This window comes from Drosophila takahashii, chromosome 3R, assembly GCF_030179915.1.
Source record: "Drosophila takahashii strain IR98-3 E-12201 chromosome 3R, DtakHiC1v2, whole genome shotgun sequence".
In the NCBI taxonomy this organism is placed as follows: Eukaryota; Metazoa; Arthropoda; class Insecta; order Diptera; family Drosophilidae; genus Drosophila; species Drosophila takahashii.
The window spans coordinates 38,280,145-38,296,798 of NC_091681.1; the positions used below are offsets into that span (position 1 = coordinate 38,280,145).

Here is a 16,654-nt window from a genome sequence, read left to right on the forward strand (position 1 = left end):
TCTCTTTCTCCTTCTGGCCAGCTCACACTTAACGCTCCGCGTGGCATAAAATTTCTATACAACAATTTATGTTAAAATTAATGAAGAGCCCTTCGTGGCGGGGTGTGTCCGGGTGTTGAGGTGTTAAGCATTAAAAAGAGCCCCTGGCCGCGGAAAAATGTAAATTCCGAATGCCTGGAGCTTCCTTCTGTTGACCCAGGCTGTCTCGCAATGAATGTCATTTGGATTAAGCGTTGGATAAGTTTTTAATTTATTGTGCACACAATACACAGAATGTCGGCTAGTCTAGAGTACAGAGTCCAGGTTAAGTGGGGGTGTAAGTGCAGGTTATCTGGACGTGCTTATCGGAGCGTTGCCATCGCGGCCACGTGCCGTGTCCCACGGTCAGGAAAGCGATTCCTACATCTACTACTCCTACTCCCACTTAGTTCAGCTTGAACTGGCTGGGCTCGGTTCCGGCGTGGAGGACCAGGTGCTCGGGGGTCATCGGGGCGGTGAGGGTCACCCACGATTTGGGAACGCCGGCGTCATCGCGAGCTGATTGCAGTGCCTGCTGCAGGGCAAAGGCCACTGCGATGGACAGACAGATGGCGGGTTCTCCGGTGGCTAAAAAAAGGGATTACCAGTTAGTTGGATTCTTAGTTTTCAGTTCTTAAACTAAACTCACCCTTGGACCTCATGAAGCCCGCCTTATTGGGACTCTTGGGCAGCAGTTCGATGCGCAGATCCGTGGGTATATCCTTGGCTCCCGGCGGCTTATACGTCCAGGTGCGATTCGTGAGGCACTCGCCCGTCTGGGGATCCACAATCACCTGTTCGCTGGTCCAGTAACCCAATCCCATCATGAAAGCGCCCTCGATCTGGCCAATGTCCACATTGGGATTCAGACTCTCGCCAGTGTCCTCCAGGATGTCCACGCGACCCACAATGTAGTTGCCCGTGAGCACATCCAACTCAACCTCCGTGAGACAGAGACCGCACACCGAGTAGGGATCCATGTCGCCCTGTTTGCACTGATCGCTGGCTATCAGGTTGATCTTGCGGTTGTAGGCCTCCTTGATCAGATCCTGCCAGTTCTGTGGCTTAATCTCCTCCTTCAGAGGTTCCAGTCGCTGGTTGAGGGTCTCGCAGGCCTTGCGAACCGCAAAGCAGAGCGTCTCACTGCCCACCGCTCCTCCGGTGACCATGGAGTTGGCTCCATTGATGGTATCGCTGGCCTCGATGCGCACCTGCTCCATGGGAATGCCCAGGGTGTGGCCCACCACCTGCGAGATCTTGGTGTTCATGCCTTAGGAGATGATTTAGGTTTAGAAAGTTATAATGGATTAATATCTTAAGTACACCCACCTTGACCCATTTCAATGCCTCCGTGGGAGACAACCACCGTTCCATCACTGTGATAAATAGCCACCGTGGCGGGATACTGGCCAAAGTAGCCGATCTGGTACTCCATGATGCACAGACCCAATCCGCGCTTGTGCCAGCGGTTCTCCTTGTTGTGCTGAATGACCGCCGCCCTGCGCTCCTTGTACTTGGTGCTCTCGAGGAAGCGGGGCATCATGTCGCCCATCTTGTGGGCGGGCAGCAGGTTAGCATAGCGCACATCCACCGGATCCAGTCCGGTCTCGAAAGCAATGTGCTCGATCATGTTCTCCATCATGGCGATGCCCTCTACGGAACCGGGAGCTCGGCAAGGAGTGTTCGAGGGCGAATCCGAGTAGACCAGGAAGCCATCCAGCTTGTAGTTTTCACTGAACTCGTAGCAATTCTTGGACAGCAAGACGGTGTGGCCAATGGGTGATTCGTTGGACAGGTAGCCTGCATCCTCGTAGAATCGGCTGACTATTCCCGAGATCTTGCCGGATTTCTGGACAAAGAAGTCGTAGTCGCAGTGGAAGGCCCAACGCTTGCCCAAAGTGGTAATGATGGATTCCAAAGATTGGACAAATCGAATAGGTCTATTGAGCTTGTGGGCAGCCACAGCGGCAGCGGCGGCGGCCAAGTTGCCCCTGGTGGCCTTGCCACCATAGCCTCCGCCAATGCGACGCGTCTTCACCTGCACCTCGTTGCTCTTCACATTCAGAACATTGGCAATGCAGTCCTGGGTGAGATCCATCCACTGGGTGGCGGCGTACACCTGCATTCCTCCCTCAAAAGGCAGAACCACCGTGGTCTGCGGCTCCATGTAGTAGTGGTACTGCAGTCCCATGTCCAACTGACCCGAGGAGCTCACATCGAAGGGTTCCTCCAGCTCCAGCTTATCGATGGTCGACTTGACCTTCTGCTCCAATCGGTTATTGCTGCCCGCCTCGGAACCCAGCTTCTCCAGCACGTGCTTCATGCTGGGCAGCAGTTCCTCTGCTCCGCCCTCATAGCTCAGCTTCACCAGCTCGGCAGCCCGATTGGCCAGAGCATTTGAGTTGGCCAGGATCACCCCCACGGGTTGGCCAAAGAACTGGATGGCTCCGGTGGCGAAGAGCTGCTCGTCCTGCTCGAAAAAGAACTCATCCCTTATCTTGGGTCCAATGTAGTTGTGTCCCGGAATGTCCTTGGCGTCCAAAAAACAGACTACCCCGGGCAGATCCAGAGCTGGCTGAGGATCCACTTTGGTCACCGTGGCGCCCACCTTCTTGGCCGTCACGAAGGCCGCCCACAGCTGGTTGTGCTGGGTGGGCAGATCGTTGGCATAGGTGGCTTCGCCGGAGCACTGGATGAGACCCTCGTGCTTCTCCGTGGCCTTGGTCACCGGGTAGTGCTCCTGGAAGGTCTCGAAGCTCTGCTGGCCACTGGAGACGGGACGTTTGAGTAGGGAACCTCCTGTCACAAATCGACTGGCCAATCCCTGTTTCCTCTCGGCTGCCACCTTCAAGAGGAACTTGTAGAAAAGACCGCAGGCCAACTTGCGACGGTAAATGGGCGAGGCATCCGGGAGAACTGCATCGGGTTGGAGCAGGCTGGACAGCTGTCCAAAGGCCTTCTCCACCAAACCATTCTCGAAGGGATTCTTTCCCTGGATCAACTGCTCGATGGCTGTGGCATGAACGAATTCCGGGTGGATTCCACCGAAGCAAATGCGGGATGACTTCACCTTGGAGTCCCCAGTGAATTCCACGAGGAAGGCAGCGTTCACATAGGCATGGGCATTCTGGGCACGGGGCATGATCTATCCGAAAAATATATTAAATTTATTATAAATGCTATTCCTATCAGTTATTCTGTGTATCATTTTGCATTAAGGAGTATCTACAAGCCATTAAAAATATCTGGTTGATAACACACCTCTCAAATGCACTATTACCGATAAGAAATGATATGAAATGAAATGATAGTGAGTACTCACCTTGTAAGAGTCAAATGCGAAACGCTCCTTGGGATAAGCGGACAGCTCTATACCGCGAATAATCTTACCCTCCATGGAGGAACTCAGATAGCTGGCCAGGCTCACAGTCTGCTGCTTGTCCAAAGCCTCCTGGACAATCACCCGGGCATCGAGGGCCTCCAGGACGATGAACACGTCCGAGGGGAACTCCGGGTGGGCATGCTTGATGGTCAGGTTGCCCGCCAAGGTGCCGGCCTGGGTTAATGCGAAATGGGTTGATAAATAATAGTCGGGTACAGGTACTCAAGGTATTTTCAAAAGGGTGATTAGATAAGGAGGTCTTACAGGTGATAAGACCACTCCGATTCGACTTACATTGCGCACTGGAACATTGGCGATCCAATCGAGATGTTGCCACACCTGTGACAAATACTCGAAACCCTTGGTCTTCTCCAACTGGCGGCACAGCTCCATGGCTTCGCTGAGGCTCAGGTTTCCACCGAGGGTTAGGGTGGAGTTATCTGCACTCAGCTGGAGACCCTTGAGCTCAGCCAAGCCGGAAACATCAATGAATGCCTTGATGTCATGAGGACGTCGGTAGACTCCATGGGCCGTGTTGCCAGCCACCAGCATGTAGGGTAGCTTTTCTTTAACAGCTCCCTGAAGAACGGCAAAGAGCTCACCCAGATTCTCCGGCCAACTCCACCTACTTCCATCCGGATACAGTTGACTGCCCTTCGGTTGCTGCTTCTTGCAACTTCCAGAGCAGGTTTGACCCGTCTTGGGACACTGCTTCGTGCTCAGATCCTCGATATCAATGCACTCGGCAGGCACCTGGATATTGCTGTCCACGGCAAAGGACTTCATGGCATCCAGGATGGGACGATAGCCGGTGCAGCGGCAGATGTTGCCTCCAAAGGAGTTCTCCACCTCCGCCATGGTCACCTTGCCGCCCTTGGACTTCAGCAACCCGTACATGTTCATCACGAATCCCGGCGAGCAGTAGCCGCACTGGGTGCCGTTCATCTTGGCCAGTCGCTGCTGGATGGCATGGTAGCCCGTCCTCTTGTTGCCCAATCCCTCAGAGGTGGTCACCTCCAGACCCAAGCAGGTGTTCAGCAGGGTGAGGCACGAGTTCACCGCCCAGGTGCGCGGTTCTCCCGTCTCCGGATGCAGACCACTCAGGGTGCAGACGCAGACGCCGCAGCCGCCCTCCTGGCACATGAACTTCGTGCCCGTCAGACCGGCGTGCTCCCGGATGAACGAGTTCAGCGAGATATCCGCCGGCAGAGCAGCCAGATTAACTAAAGGGGGTAGCAAATAAAACGGGGTAATCAGTGGTTATATAGTCGAGAGGTTATCTTATCAGACAGTTTAAAGCGTCACAACTTGTCAAAAAAATGTTTGTTAACATCTACTGATCGTAAACGAACGACTTCTGTCTTCCGGACATTTTGCCAATACTATTAATCTAAATCAGATAATTATTTGGAAGGAAATGTAATACAATTCAATTCTTGGTACTGAAATTGTTACTCAATAGAATCAAAATGAATTAGGTAACTTTACCCTGTAAACAAACATTTTACAGAATTCTACGTCGTTTTCAATTCATTTTCAGCTAACTTAGGTGCTGGCTCAAAGTCCAATTTTTGAAGACCAAGTTCTCATAGACAAAGATTTGAAGTTATTACTCTATTATCATGATTACTGTCGTTAAATAAGAAAGTTGGAACCCCATGACAATCCATTTCTTTCTATAATTCTGAAGGTCACAGCTATTTTACTAATTTTCCAAATACAAAGTTAACCTAACTGGTAGATATTTTTAGACTGGCGTTCCAGTTCGTTGTCTCTAGAATTTTTCAGATGTCAGCCCCCATCAATCTAGTGGCAATTAACTGCCCACACACGCAAATACACACCTTCGTGGCTGGTGCCGTTGATTGTAATTCTTCCAGCCATTATCTGCGCCTTATATAAGTCCTCGAATCACTTGAAAGCCCTCAGTGGATCGTTGTGAAATTATTTGCAGCCTTTCTCGCCTTCAATTGACGCCAGTGTTCCAAAAAAATATTGGATGGTAGTGGGTTCTGGAAACTATGTTTGTTATTTCACCATATGAGGCAAACGGGTCCACTTGTTCGGTGCGATTTCCTCGCCGATCTCCGAGCGACTGTGAGCTAGGGCCTTCCGGAGTCCCATATATATTCGTTCTCCGGTTCCCCAATCCCCGAAAGAGATTCCGCCAAGTTCAAGTTCACCTGCTCCCGCTCTTAACTACCATGCTCTCCATTCCGCTCACCATTCGACATTAGATCATAATAGCACTCTAAAACGTTATCTCACGCCCGCTTCTAATTACTCTCACTCTCTCGAATCGGAGAGCTTTATCAGTAAACCGTTTGTTTGGACTATTTTGTTTTGCTCAGATTTCTAAACAAAAAAATGTTTTTGATATTATGGTTCGAAATGGGGGGAATAGGGAGTAACTGAAATGGAGAGAGTCGAAAGCTTTTCTTATAAACATAGTTTCTTAGAAATATTTCCGATTTAATGTCGAGTGATTTTCATTACAATTTAATGATTTAATATGATTAATGCAAAGAACAAAATCGATTAAAAACTAATTAAAATATTTCATTTCACCATTTAATATTAAAACCTACCCCAAAATGAATATAAAAGTACCTAATTATTGCAAAGCGAACGTTTCCACCTGGCTTCCGGAGTTCAGGACAACAGTCTCCGGCGTTGTTGGTGCCCCCAATCGGACCCACTCCCTGGGAAGACCCGCATCCTTCCTGGCCGACTGGATGGCGTGCTGCATGGCGAAGAGAACCCCGACAGCCAGGCACAAAGCCGGCTCCCCAGTGGCCTTGGATCGCATAAAGCCCACGGGATTGGGACTCTTCTGCAGCAGCTCGATGCGAAAGTCAATGGGGATGTCCTTGGCCCCGGGGGGATGGTAGTTCCAGGTGCGGTTCGTCAGGATCTGTCCCGTTTGTCGATCATAAACTAGCTGCTCGGTGAGATAGTAGCCCAGGCCCATCACGAAGGCTCCCTCCACTTGACCCACATCGATGTGTGGACTCAGACTCTCTCCCGCATCCTCCAGGATGTCCACCCTTCGGATGAGGTGGTTGCCCGTCAGGATGTCCAGCTCCAGTTCGGTGAGGCTCAGTCCGTAGATGTTGTAGTTGGGTATATCACCGAGTTTGTACGACTCCGTGGCGATGAGGAAGACGGACTGCAAGTAGGCCGCCTGGAGCACCTGCACCCAGGTGGCCCGAGGACCCAGTCGCTCCTTCACCGGAGCCAGTCGCTGGTTCAGAGTGTCGCAGGCTTTCCTAACAGCCAGTCCGATCATCTCGCTGGTCATCGAGTTGGCCGTCAGCATGGAGTTGGCTCCACTCACTGTGTTGCTGGCCTCCACTCGCACCTGTTCCAGGGGAACTCCAAGTACAAGGGCGGCTACTTGGGCTGCCTTCGTGTTCACTCCCTGACCGATCTCAATTCCTCCATGGGAGATCACCACCGATCCATCCTCGTGGTAAATGGCCACCGTAACGGGGTAATTAAAGGCCACAGTCGTGTTTAAAGGGAAGCTCATGAGGGCCAATCCCAGACCTCGTTTGCGCCATCTATTTTGCGAGTTGAACAAGTTTATCTGTTCTCGCCTTTTTCGGTACTCCGTGGTGGCCAGAAACTTGGGAAGCAACTGCACCATTTTGGTTCCCGGCTGAAGATTAACCAAGCGGACGTCGGCAGGATCTAGCTGACAGGTAAAGGCAATATGCTCCAAGGCGGTTTCTGTCATGGCGATTCCTGTTAAAGTGATATATTTATTATTTTTATATATTTATATTTAAAATAAGTATCAACTTACCCTCTGCGGATCCAGGAGCTCGACACCAAGTGGAACTGGGGGCATCTGTTCTGATGGCGTTGCCTTGAGCTCGATAGTTGGAGTCGGTCAGGTTGTAAACATTTCGCAGGATTGGCAGCGTTAGGAAGTCCACCACATTCTCATTTAGATTACAGCCGGAATCCTCATAGTAATTGTTGCTCAACATGATGATCGATCCATTGGCACGAGCTCGGAACTCGTAATCCGATCGGCAGGCCCATCGTTTGCCCAGGGTCTCCATCATGGATTCGATGGTCTGGACAAATCTGGCGGGTCTCCTCAGCTTGGAGGCCACCAAAGCGGCGGCGCAGGCCACTAGATTGCACCTGGTGACCTTGGCGCCATAGGCTCCACCCACTCGTCTCACCTGCAGCTGAACGGAGTTCACACTCACGCGCAGCATGTGGGCAATGGCTCCCTGGGTGGCGTCCATCCACTGGGTGGCACAGTAAACCTGCAGAATGTCATCCAAAGGCACCACAATCGTCGTTTGTGGTTCCATGGTAAAGTGGTATTGCGATTCCAGTTCCAGGATCCCCCTTCCAAGGACATCGCCAGGCGCAAGTGGAGGTAGCTTAAGGGGTTCCACCAGTTCCTTCTTTTGGCTCACTATGCGATCGGTTTGCTTCTCCGCCAGCACTTGGTTCATTGTCGTGTAGATCTTCCGCTGATCCCTGGCGTAGGTAACCACCACCAAAGTGGCAGCATAGACAGCTGCATCATGGGTGAGGGCGGCAATCACTCCCAGAGGCTGATCATAGTACTTGACCCGCCCGGCAGCAAAGACCTCGTCCACCTCGGGGGTGAACTGATCCACTAGAACAAAGTTATTGGAGCCTGGAATGTCCTTGGCGGAGTAAAAAGCCACCACCCCTTTGCACTGGAGGGCAGCGGAAGGATCTATCTGCTCAATGGTGGCACCTACTCGTTTAGCCGTTACAAAAGCACAATGAACGGCATTCGAGGTGGTCAGCAGATCATTCACATAGGTGGCCTCTCCAGAACATTGAATGAGACCTTAAAAATATAATAATAAGATAAGGAAATAGAAAGTTTTTTGAAAGGTTTTTTACCCTCTAACTTCTGTACTGGTTGAGTGACCGGATAGTTCTTCTTGATGGTCTCGAAGGATTGGCTGCCCGAAGAAAGGGGTCTCTCCAAAAGCAAACCTCCAGTGCGATATCTTTCCCGAACCCTTTCCTTGGGTGCGGTGGCCAGCAGGAACTTGTATAGCAGGGAGCAGCCCAGGATCTGTCGATATTCCGGAGAGGCTTCCGGTGGACGTTCCTCGGGTTGTAGGCTAGCTGGAAGTTGTTGAAAGATCTGAGAAACTGTGGCGGGATCATAAAGATCCCTGCCCGGAAGTAGGTTCTCTATGATTTCATCATGTATATAATCTGGCCGAATATTTCCAAAACAAATTCGAGCAGAGCGCACAATCCTGCGTTGAATATCCTGCCATTCGATGAGGAATCCCGCATTCACATAAGCATGAACATTCTGAGCTCTTGGCAGGATCTGGTAAGTACAAAATAAATTATAAAAATATTTTGAATTTTTCCGAATTAATTTATCCACCTTGTAAGATCTGAATAGATATCTGTCCTTTGGATAGGCTTTTAGGATAAAGCCACCCAGCACCAGTTTGGAGGTCGTATCGCTGAGATAGGACAGCAGACTCATCACCCTTTGGCTACTGGGATTGTCGTAGACCAGGACATGCACATCCAGAGCCTCAAATGTGATGAACACATCGGAGGGAAATTCGAAGTGCTGCTTCTTGATGCTAATGTTGCCCGCCAGAGTGCCATTCTGTAAAATAAGAACAAAATTCTAGGTAATTACTGGAAAATTATAAAGTATAGTTTTACTTTCTAATATTAAAGTATTATAAAAAAAAAGTATATTATAAAGTATAACAATTTTTTCGCAGTGTTGTTAGCTTCCTAAATTGATTTACTATCTTTGTTGTGAAAGTGAAATGGGGTTTTAAGCTAAAATGTACACTAACTAAAGAGTTGCTAAGTTTTGGAAGTTTTGGGGTATAAAAAGTAACAATGCTTTAGAATTAAAAGAGGAAAATAATTACTAAGTACTAATCAAACTTTTGCTTAAAATAATTTTAAAATTTAAATAACTTTTGAATTAAATTTAAAGATAAATCTGGTAAGAAAGAACATTCAAAGGCCAAGATTGCTACTATTTTCGCTTATCTTCGTCTTTGTCAAGCGCTAAAAACGAGTTTGTGGATTTATGGAGTGCTCTACTCACATTTCGCACCGGCACATTGGCAATCAGGTTGAAGTGCTGCCACAGCTGGACGCAATACTCGAATCCGGGCCTCTTGGCGGCCAGCAGGAAAACCTGCATGGCATCCGTGAGAGTCATGTTCCCTCCCAGAAGCAGATGATCCGCCTCGATGCTGTACTGCCTCAGTTCCGGCACCATGTTCACATCGATGAAGTGCCGGATTTCCCTGGGTCGCCTGTAAACTCCATGGGCCGTGTTCCCGGCCACCAGCATGTAGAGATCTCCGTTTCCCACCTGACTGAGTGCCGAGAAGAGCTCCGCCAGGGACTTGGGCCAATACCAGCTGCTTCCCCCTTGATCTCCAACCCCCCGAGGAGGTCTGGAGCAGCTGCCCTTGCAGGACTGACCAGTCCTTGGGCAGAGCAGCTCGAAGGAGTCCTCGATGTCCACGCACTCGGGAGGCACCTCTATGCAGCTGTCCACGGCAAAGGACTTCATGGCATCCAATATCGGACGATAGCCGGTGCAGCGGCACAGGTTTCCCCCGAAGGCATCCTCCACCTGCGACATGCTCACCTGTCCACGATGCTGCTCCAGCAATCCGTACATGTTCATCACAAATCCAGGTGAACAGTAGCCGCACTGGGTGCCATTCATCTGAGCCAGGCGCTTCTGAATCGGATGGTAACCACTCAGCTGGTTGCCCAGTCCCTCATCCGTCATGATCTCCACATCGTCACAGGTGTTCAGCAGCGTCAGGCACTGTTAAATGCCATTTAATAGATTTTTTAGTTTTTTAATTTAATTATTTTACATCGGAAAGCATTTGGTTGTGGGGAAAGCGACTTCTTACCGAGTTGGCTGCCCGGGATTGGACCTCCTGGGTGACTGGGTGTCTCCTGCGGATGACGCAGACGCAGGAGCCACATCCTCCCTCCAAACACATGTACTTGGTGGCCGTCAGGTGCAGGTGCTCCCGGAGGAAGGAGTTGAGGGTGGTGTCAGGGGCGTAGTCCGCCGCCTGCACCTCGTAGGGGAATCCATTCACATTGAACTTGATGCTCATCGCTGCAGAGTCGTCGGTCGAATGAATGGCTCTTTTGGCCAGGCGTTTCTATTTCAAAGCGCTGCTGAAACCTGATTACCCGTTAATTAGGCTAAACGGGTTCGAGCAGATTAAAGTGCCATCTAAAGCGAACACTGAGCGAAATCTTGCAGTTTGCTAATCTTTAGCATTTTATATTAAAAATGTAATGATGGGTAATTGCAAAAGCAGAAAGTAAGTAATTGGAATCAAGTTGGTTTAAATATATCAAAGCAAAAAGTCTAGAAACGACTTAAAAAGTAAGAATGTGACCAATAATTAATGCAAAGCAAAGATATATTTTTTAAAAGATTATAGAAAAAAGACAAAAATTGTTATAAAAGTCACGCAAGATTGATAAACCAATGATAAGATTGAATGACTTGATTTCTTTACCCATTAAATGTTTATAAGAATGCTCTGTAATGGAAAAGATATATCTTAAAAAGCGATTACACTCTAGAAAATAAATTGACTGCAACTTTTGATGGCCATCGGAGCCTAAAATATTTATTCATGTAAGGATAAAAAACATAATACAAAAGATATACCAGAACGGTGTATAATAGATGCAAAAAAACCCACACCATCGAATATTTACTTAAGCCTAAAGCTGGCTGCCTCGTGTCCAGCATTGACCACCATAGTTTCCGGGGTGGTGGGAGCTCCCAGTCGCACCCACTCGCGGGGAAGTCCCGCATCCTGGCGGGCGGATTCCAATGCCTGTCGCAGGGCGAAGACCACACTGACAGCCAGACAGCAGGGCGGCTCTCCAGTGGCCTTCGATCGCATGAATCCCGCCCCCGTGGGATTGGGTTTCTGAATGAGTTCCACTCGGAAATCAATGGGTATATCCTTGGCACCCGGCGGCTTGTAGTTCCAGGTGCGATTGGTGAGCAGGCGACCACTCACTCGATCGTAAACCAACTGCTCACTCATCCAGTAGCCCAGACACATCACAAAGGCGCCCTCGATCTGTCCAATGTCTATATAGGGACTAAGGCTCTCCCCAGCATCCTCCAGGATGTCCACACGTTTGATCTGACTGTTTCCGGTCAGAACATCCAGCTCTATTTCGGTGAGGGCCATGCCATAAATATGATAGTTCTGCATGTCGCCCTCCTTGTAGTGATCCGAGGCGATCAGATTGATGGACTTGGCATAGGCTGCCCCCACGGTCTCCACCCAACTGGCATCCTTCTTCTTCACCGGCTCCAATCGGGTGTTCAATGTTTCGCAGGCCTTGCGCACCGCATAGCAGAGACTCTCACTTCCCACAGCTCCTCCGGTGACCATCGAGTTGGCTCCGTTGATGGTGTCCGAGGACTCAACCTTGATGAAGCTCAAATCGATGCCCAGGGTGTAGGCAGCCACCTGCGCCACCTTGGTGTTCATTCCTGTAAAGTAATTGGGGGTTAAGCTATTAGGAACCAATTAAAGAAACCCTATCTTACCCTGTCCCATCTCAATGCCTCCATGGGAAATCACCACTGTGCCATCCACATGGTAAATAGCCACCGTAGCCGGGTACTGGCCAAAGTAGAAGATGGGATAGTCCATCACAGCCAGTCCAAGACCTCTTTTCGTCCACCGATTCTTGGCATTATGCGATTCAATCTCCTGCTTTCGTTGCTCGTACTCCCTGGATTTTAGAAACTCAGGAAGCAACTCGCTCATCTTATTGCTCGCTGGAATGTTGGCCAACCTCACTTCAGCCGGATCTTTCTGGACTTCAAATGCCACGTGCTCTATGATGTTCTCCATCATGGCAATACCTTCAACCGATCCCGGAGCACGACACCAAGTGGAACTGGGGGCATCTGTGAGCACCGCATTGCCATTGTTCTTGAAGTTCTCGCCACTCAGATCATAGCAATTAACGGCCGTGAAGGTGGAGTGACCCTCAATGGGACTCTCGTTGGGACTCCAGCCGGCGTCCTCATAGAAATCGTTCTTCAGACCGACAATCTTCCCATTGGACTTTATGTGACACTGGTAGTCGGAGCGACAGGCCCACCGCTTGCCATTGCAGTCCATCATGGACTCCAGGGACTGGACGAAGCGAACCGGGCGACTCAGCTTGTGAGCAGCCAGGGAGGCGGCACAGGCCACCTGGTTGCCACGGGAGATCTTGGACCCGTAGCCACCGCCCAATCGGCGAACCTGCAGCTGCACATCCTTCGCCTTCACCTGCAGCATGTGGGCGATCACCGCCTGGGTGTGATCCATCCACTGGGTGGCCGAGAAAACCTTGAGTCCATCCTCAAAGGGAATGGCCACTGTGGTCTGGGGCTCCATGGTGAAGTGATACTGCAGACCCATCTCGAAGATGCCCCTCACCTCTTTGTCAGGCTGATCCGAGAACTTTAGCTTCTTCGAATCCGATTTGGAGGAGGGCACAATGCGAGAAGGGTCGGGAGTTTCTGCTGCAAACACATCTCCCAAACTGGGCAGCAACTGGAAGTCGGGGCTGGGATTGCTGTAGCTGATCCTCACCAGCTTGCTGGCCCTTTGAGCCTGGTCAGCAGTGAGAGCCACAATCACTCCCGCCGGCTGTTCGGAGTGGCGCACCAATCCCGAGCAGAAAATCTCCTCCTCAACCTCGAAGCCAAAACTGGGCTCGCAGAAGGTATTCTTTCCGGGAATATCCTTCGCACTGTAGAAGGCCACCACTCCTGGTTGCTTCAATGCCTCCGATGCATCTATCTGGTCAATGGTGGCTCCCACTTTGGTGGCCCCTACAAAGGCGCAGTGGAGGGTGTTCGAAGTGGTTAGGACATCGTTCATATAGGTGGCTTCTCCCGAGCACTGGATCATGCCCTCCACCTTTTCCACCGCCTGGGTGATGGGGTAGTTCTTCTTCTGGGTCTCGAAGACTTGCAAACCCGAGGAGAGTGGTCGCTGCAGAATCTCTCCTCCACTTCGATACTTCTCACCCACCTCCGCTGGGGGAGCGTGTTTCAGGAGGAACTTGTAGAACAAACCACAGGCCAACTTGGATCGATAGGCGGGACTGGCATCGGGAAGCACTTCATCGGGCTTAATCAGGTCCTCCAATTTGGTAAATGTCTGCTCTACTAGGTTAGATTCATAGGGATTCTGTCCTATCAACAATTTTTCAATGACTGAGGCGTGGACAAAATCTGGTCGAATTCCACCGAAGCAAATTCGAGCAGACTTTACTTTTAAATCGCTTTCCAATTCAAGAAGAAAAGCAGCATTGACATAAGCATGGGCATTCTGGGCACGGGGCATTATCTGTAGAGGATCGGTATTTTATTAAATGTTATGTATAAAAGTTATTAACATATAACTTTACCTTGTAAGAGTCGTATATGTACCTATCCTTCGGGTACGCTGAAAGTATGAATGCCTTGAGCACCAGCTTCCTATCATTAGTGCTTAGATATTCCGACAGGGACATTTCCTTCTCTTCAGTAGCGTTCTTCGAGGCCACCACCTTCACATCCAAGGCTTCAAAGGATATAAAGATATCCGAAGGAAACTCGGGATGTTGCTTTTTAATGGAAATATTTCCAGCCAGAGTTCCAGACTGAAAAAGGTAATAGGAATAATGATTGTATTTTAAATAACTAAAAGAAAACTCCTTACATTGCGCACTGGAACATTGGCAATCAAATCGATATGATGCCACAGCACATCCAAATACTCAAAGCCTGATTGCGTGGAAGTAGTTTTCAAGATCTCCATAGTCTGAGTGAGACTTAAGTTAGCTCCCAGCTTCAAACGCGACCCTTCCAAGCTGTGCTGATGCAGTTCATCCACTCCGTGCACATCGATAAAGTGCTTGATTTCGGTGGATCTTCTGTAAACACCATGTGCTGTATTACCTCCAACCAGAATGAACTCCTCCGAGTCCTTGACCTTTTCCAGGGCCTCAAAGAGATCCGTCAGATTCTTGGGCCAGTGCCACTGGCTTCCATCATCATAGGTTAAGGTGGTTGGATGGCAGCTGCCGCTGCAGGCTTTTCCCGTCTTTGGGCAGTTTCTCGGCTGCAGATCCTCAATATCGCCGCACTCCTTTGGAACTTGAATAGTGCTATCCACGGCAAAGGACTTCATGGCATCCAATATCGGACGATAGCCAGTGCAGCGGCATATGTTGCCCCCAAAGGAGTTCTCCACCTCCGACATGCTGACCTTGCCATCGTTCTGCTCCAGCAGCCCGTACATGTTCATCACGAATCCCGGCGAACAGAAGCCGCACTGGGTGCCATTCATCTTGGCCAGTCGCTTCTGGATGGGATTGTAGCCGGTGCGCTGGTTGCCCAATCCCTCGGCGGTCACGATCTCCAGCTGGGCACAGGTATTCAGCAGGGTGAGGCACTGTCAAGAGGTGAATCATTAGTGATCAGTTGGAGTGTATAGTAAGGCAACTTCTCAAACCGAATTGACTGCCCAGCTGCGCTTCCCATCGCGAACCACACAAATGCAGGCGCCACATCCTCCCTCCTGGCACATAAACTTGGTGGCCGTCAGTTGGGCATGCTCCCGAATGAAGGTGTTTAGGGTGATATCCGGCGGGAGATTGGTTAGATTCACTGTCGATGAGATGATAACAAGTTGTGAACAAAAAGTACACGTAATTAATTACAAAAACCTGTATTTGAAATCCTAAAAAACAACAAACAATAGGCATAACATTTGCACTCTAATTTGTTTACCAGATATTGGAGACCGAAATATATGTAATTCTGTTTAACTTTACTCGAGCAACTCTACCCCTTTATTTCGTGGATCTAGCGGAACTAATGATATATATGCTTTTGATATATGGTTTATCAGCAGACGCGTTACAACGTTCAAAAAAGTTAAAGACCCTCTTTGGGAAAATTCTAGCAATAGAACTTTAGAGATAACTGAAGTTAGGAAAACAAGCACTTGAAAAGTACTATATCTCTTTGAGTACTACACTGATTTTTACAGAACTGTTTTCTATCACCTTTAATCGATGCCAACCTTGATTAATTCCACTCACCTGCATACGGCAGCCCGTTGATTGTGAATTTAGTAGTCATTCTGCCAGTTTTCTTAACAATAACAGGGCAACAAAAACACAAATGTCAGCTGCTGTAGTGTTTTCTATAAATAATTCAATTAGTTTAGTGCCTTTGGCCGAGGTTTTCCATTATTTTCCATTTGCTGCTCACTTTTTCACTCCGGTCGCTGCGACTGCCGTTGCTCAACTGATCGAAAAATCGCGTCTTTTGTTCGACTCTCCGTTTTTTAGATTGCGATTTTCTCGGCTGCCGTAAACAAACAAAAGTTAGTTTTCACACACAAACTCACATGAGCTAACAACGATTTTGAGTAGATTTTCAAGCTTGACGATCGACGTTAATTGCAGATTGCAGACTGGTTGCTCCTCGACTAAAAAAACACCGGCAGTCAAAAAAAAACAAGAAAGGTTTTTCTTTCAGCCGAAGTTTAGATACCCTTGCAGGTAAAATATGGCCTATTTAAAATGTTGTTTTTAAATTGTCAAAAATCAATACGCCTACTTCCTATAAATTTACAATGTGTTTTGTATTATTTCTATGATTGTTCCCATCGGAGCCATAAGCTATAGTAGTCCGAGCCGGCTCGTTCCGACATATGTACAACCTGTAATAGAAAGAAGACTTTTGGGAAATTTTCATCCCGATAGCTTTATAACTGACAGATTAGTTCGCAAAGAAACGGACTGACGGGCAAGGGTATAATAAAGAAGTGGGTAGTGTGTTCTGGAAACTATGTTTGTTATTTCACCATATGAAGCAAACGGATCCACTTGTTCAAGAATATATATACTTTATGTGGTCGGAAACGTCTCCTTTAGTGCGTTGCAAACAAGGGTATAATAATGAAGTGGGTAGTGGGTTCTGGAAACTATGTTTGTTATTTCACCATATGACACAAACGGATCCAATTGTTTGGTGCGATTTCCTCGCCGATCTCCGAGCGACTGTGAGCTAGGGCCATCCGGAGTCCCATTTATATTCGTTCTCCGGTTTCCCGATCCCCAAAAAAGACTCAAGAGATTTCGCCCAAGTTCAATTTCACCTGCTCCCGCTCTTAACTACCATGTTCT

General features: G+C 48.9%; 3 protein-coding genes across 6 annotated transcripts; all 3 read right to left on the reverse strand.

The window, feature by feature from the left end:
- Nucleotides 1-226: 226 nt before the first annotated feature.
- On the reverse strand, nt 227-5,509 carry AOX1 (Aldehyde oxidase 1). Its single transcript, XM_017153718.3, has 6 exons — nt 5,245-5,509; nt 3,695-4,623; nt 3,341-3,574; nt 1,348-3,163; nt 668-1,288; nt 227-606 (listed from the first exon to the last, which is right to left on the reverse strand). The coding sequence occupies exons 1-6, from the start codon at nt 5,282-5,284 to the stop codon at nt 425-427; spliced, it is 3,822 nt and encodes a 1,273-aa protein (XP_017009207.3). The 5' UTR covers nt 5,285-5,509; the 3' UTR covers nt 227-424.
- A 505-nt stretch (nt 5,510-6,014) lies between these two features.
- Nucleotides 6,015-10,690, reverse strand: AOX2 (Aldehyde oxidase 2). The gene is made up of 6 exons (XM_070217128.1): nt 10,333-10,690; nt 9,501-10,241; nt 8,808-9,041; nt 8,303-8,747; nt 7,209-8,246; nt 6,015-7,147 (listed from the first exon to the last, which is right to left on the reverse strand). Exons 1-6 carry the CDS (start codon nt 10,543-10,545, stop codon nt 6,015-6,017), a joined length of 3,804 nt encoding a protein of 1,267 aa, XP_070073229.1. The 5' UTR covers nt 10,546-10,690.
- Nucleotides 10,691-11,095: 405 nt separating this feature from the next.
- On the reverse strand, nt 11,096-16,507 carry AOX3 (Aldehyde oxidase 3). Of its 4 annotated transcripts, none has more exons than XM_070216616.1 (8): nt 16,471-16,507; nt 15,735-15,830; nt 15,563-15,666; nt 14,971-15,125; nt 14,176-14,910; nt 13,883-14,116; nt 12,018-13,821; nt 11,097-11,960 (listed from the first exon to the last, which is right to left on the reverse strand). In XM_070216616.1, exons 3-8 carry the CDS (start codon nt 15,600-15,602, stop codon nt 11,161-11,163), a joined length of 3,768 nt encoding a protein of 1,255 aa, XP_070072717.1. In that variant the 5' UTR covers nt 15,603-15,666; nt 15,735-15,830; nt 16,471-16,507; the 3' UTR covers nt 11,097-11,160. The 4 variants fall into 4 exon arrangements, with proteins under 4 accessions (XP_070072718.1, XP_070072717.1, XP_070072716.1 ...); XM_070216615.1 differs by lacking the exon at nt 16,471-16,507 and adding an exon at nt 16,333-16,469; XM_070216617.1 differs by lacking the exon at nt 16,471-16,507 and adding an exon at nt 16,333-16,469 and having other exon boundaries at nt 11,096-11,960; nt 15,563-15,830.
- Between the last annotated feature and the right edge of the window lie 147 nt (nt 16,508-16,654).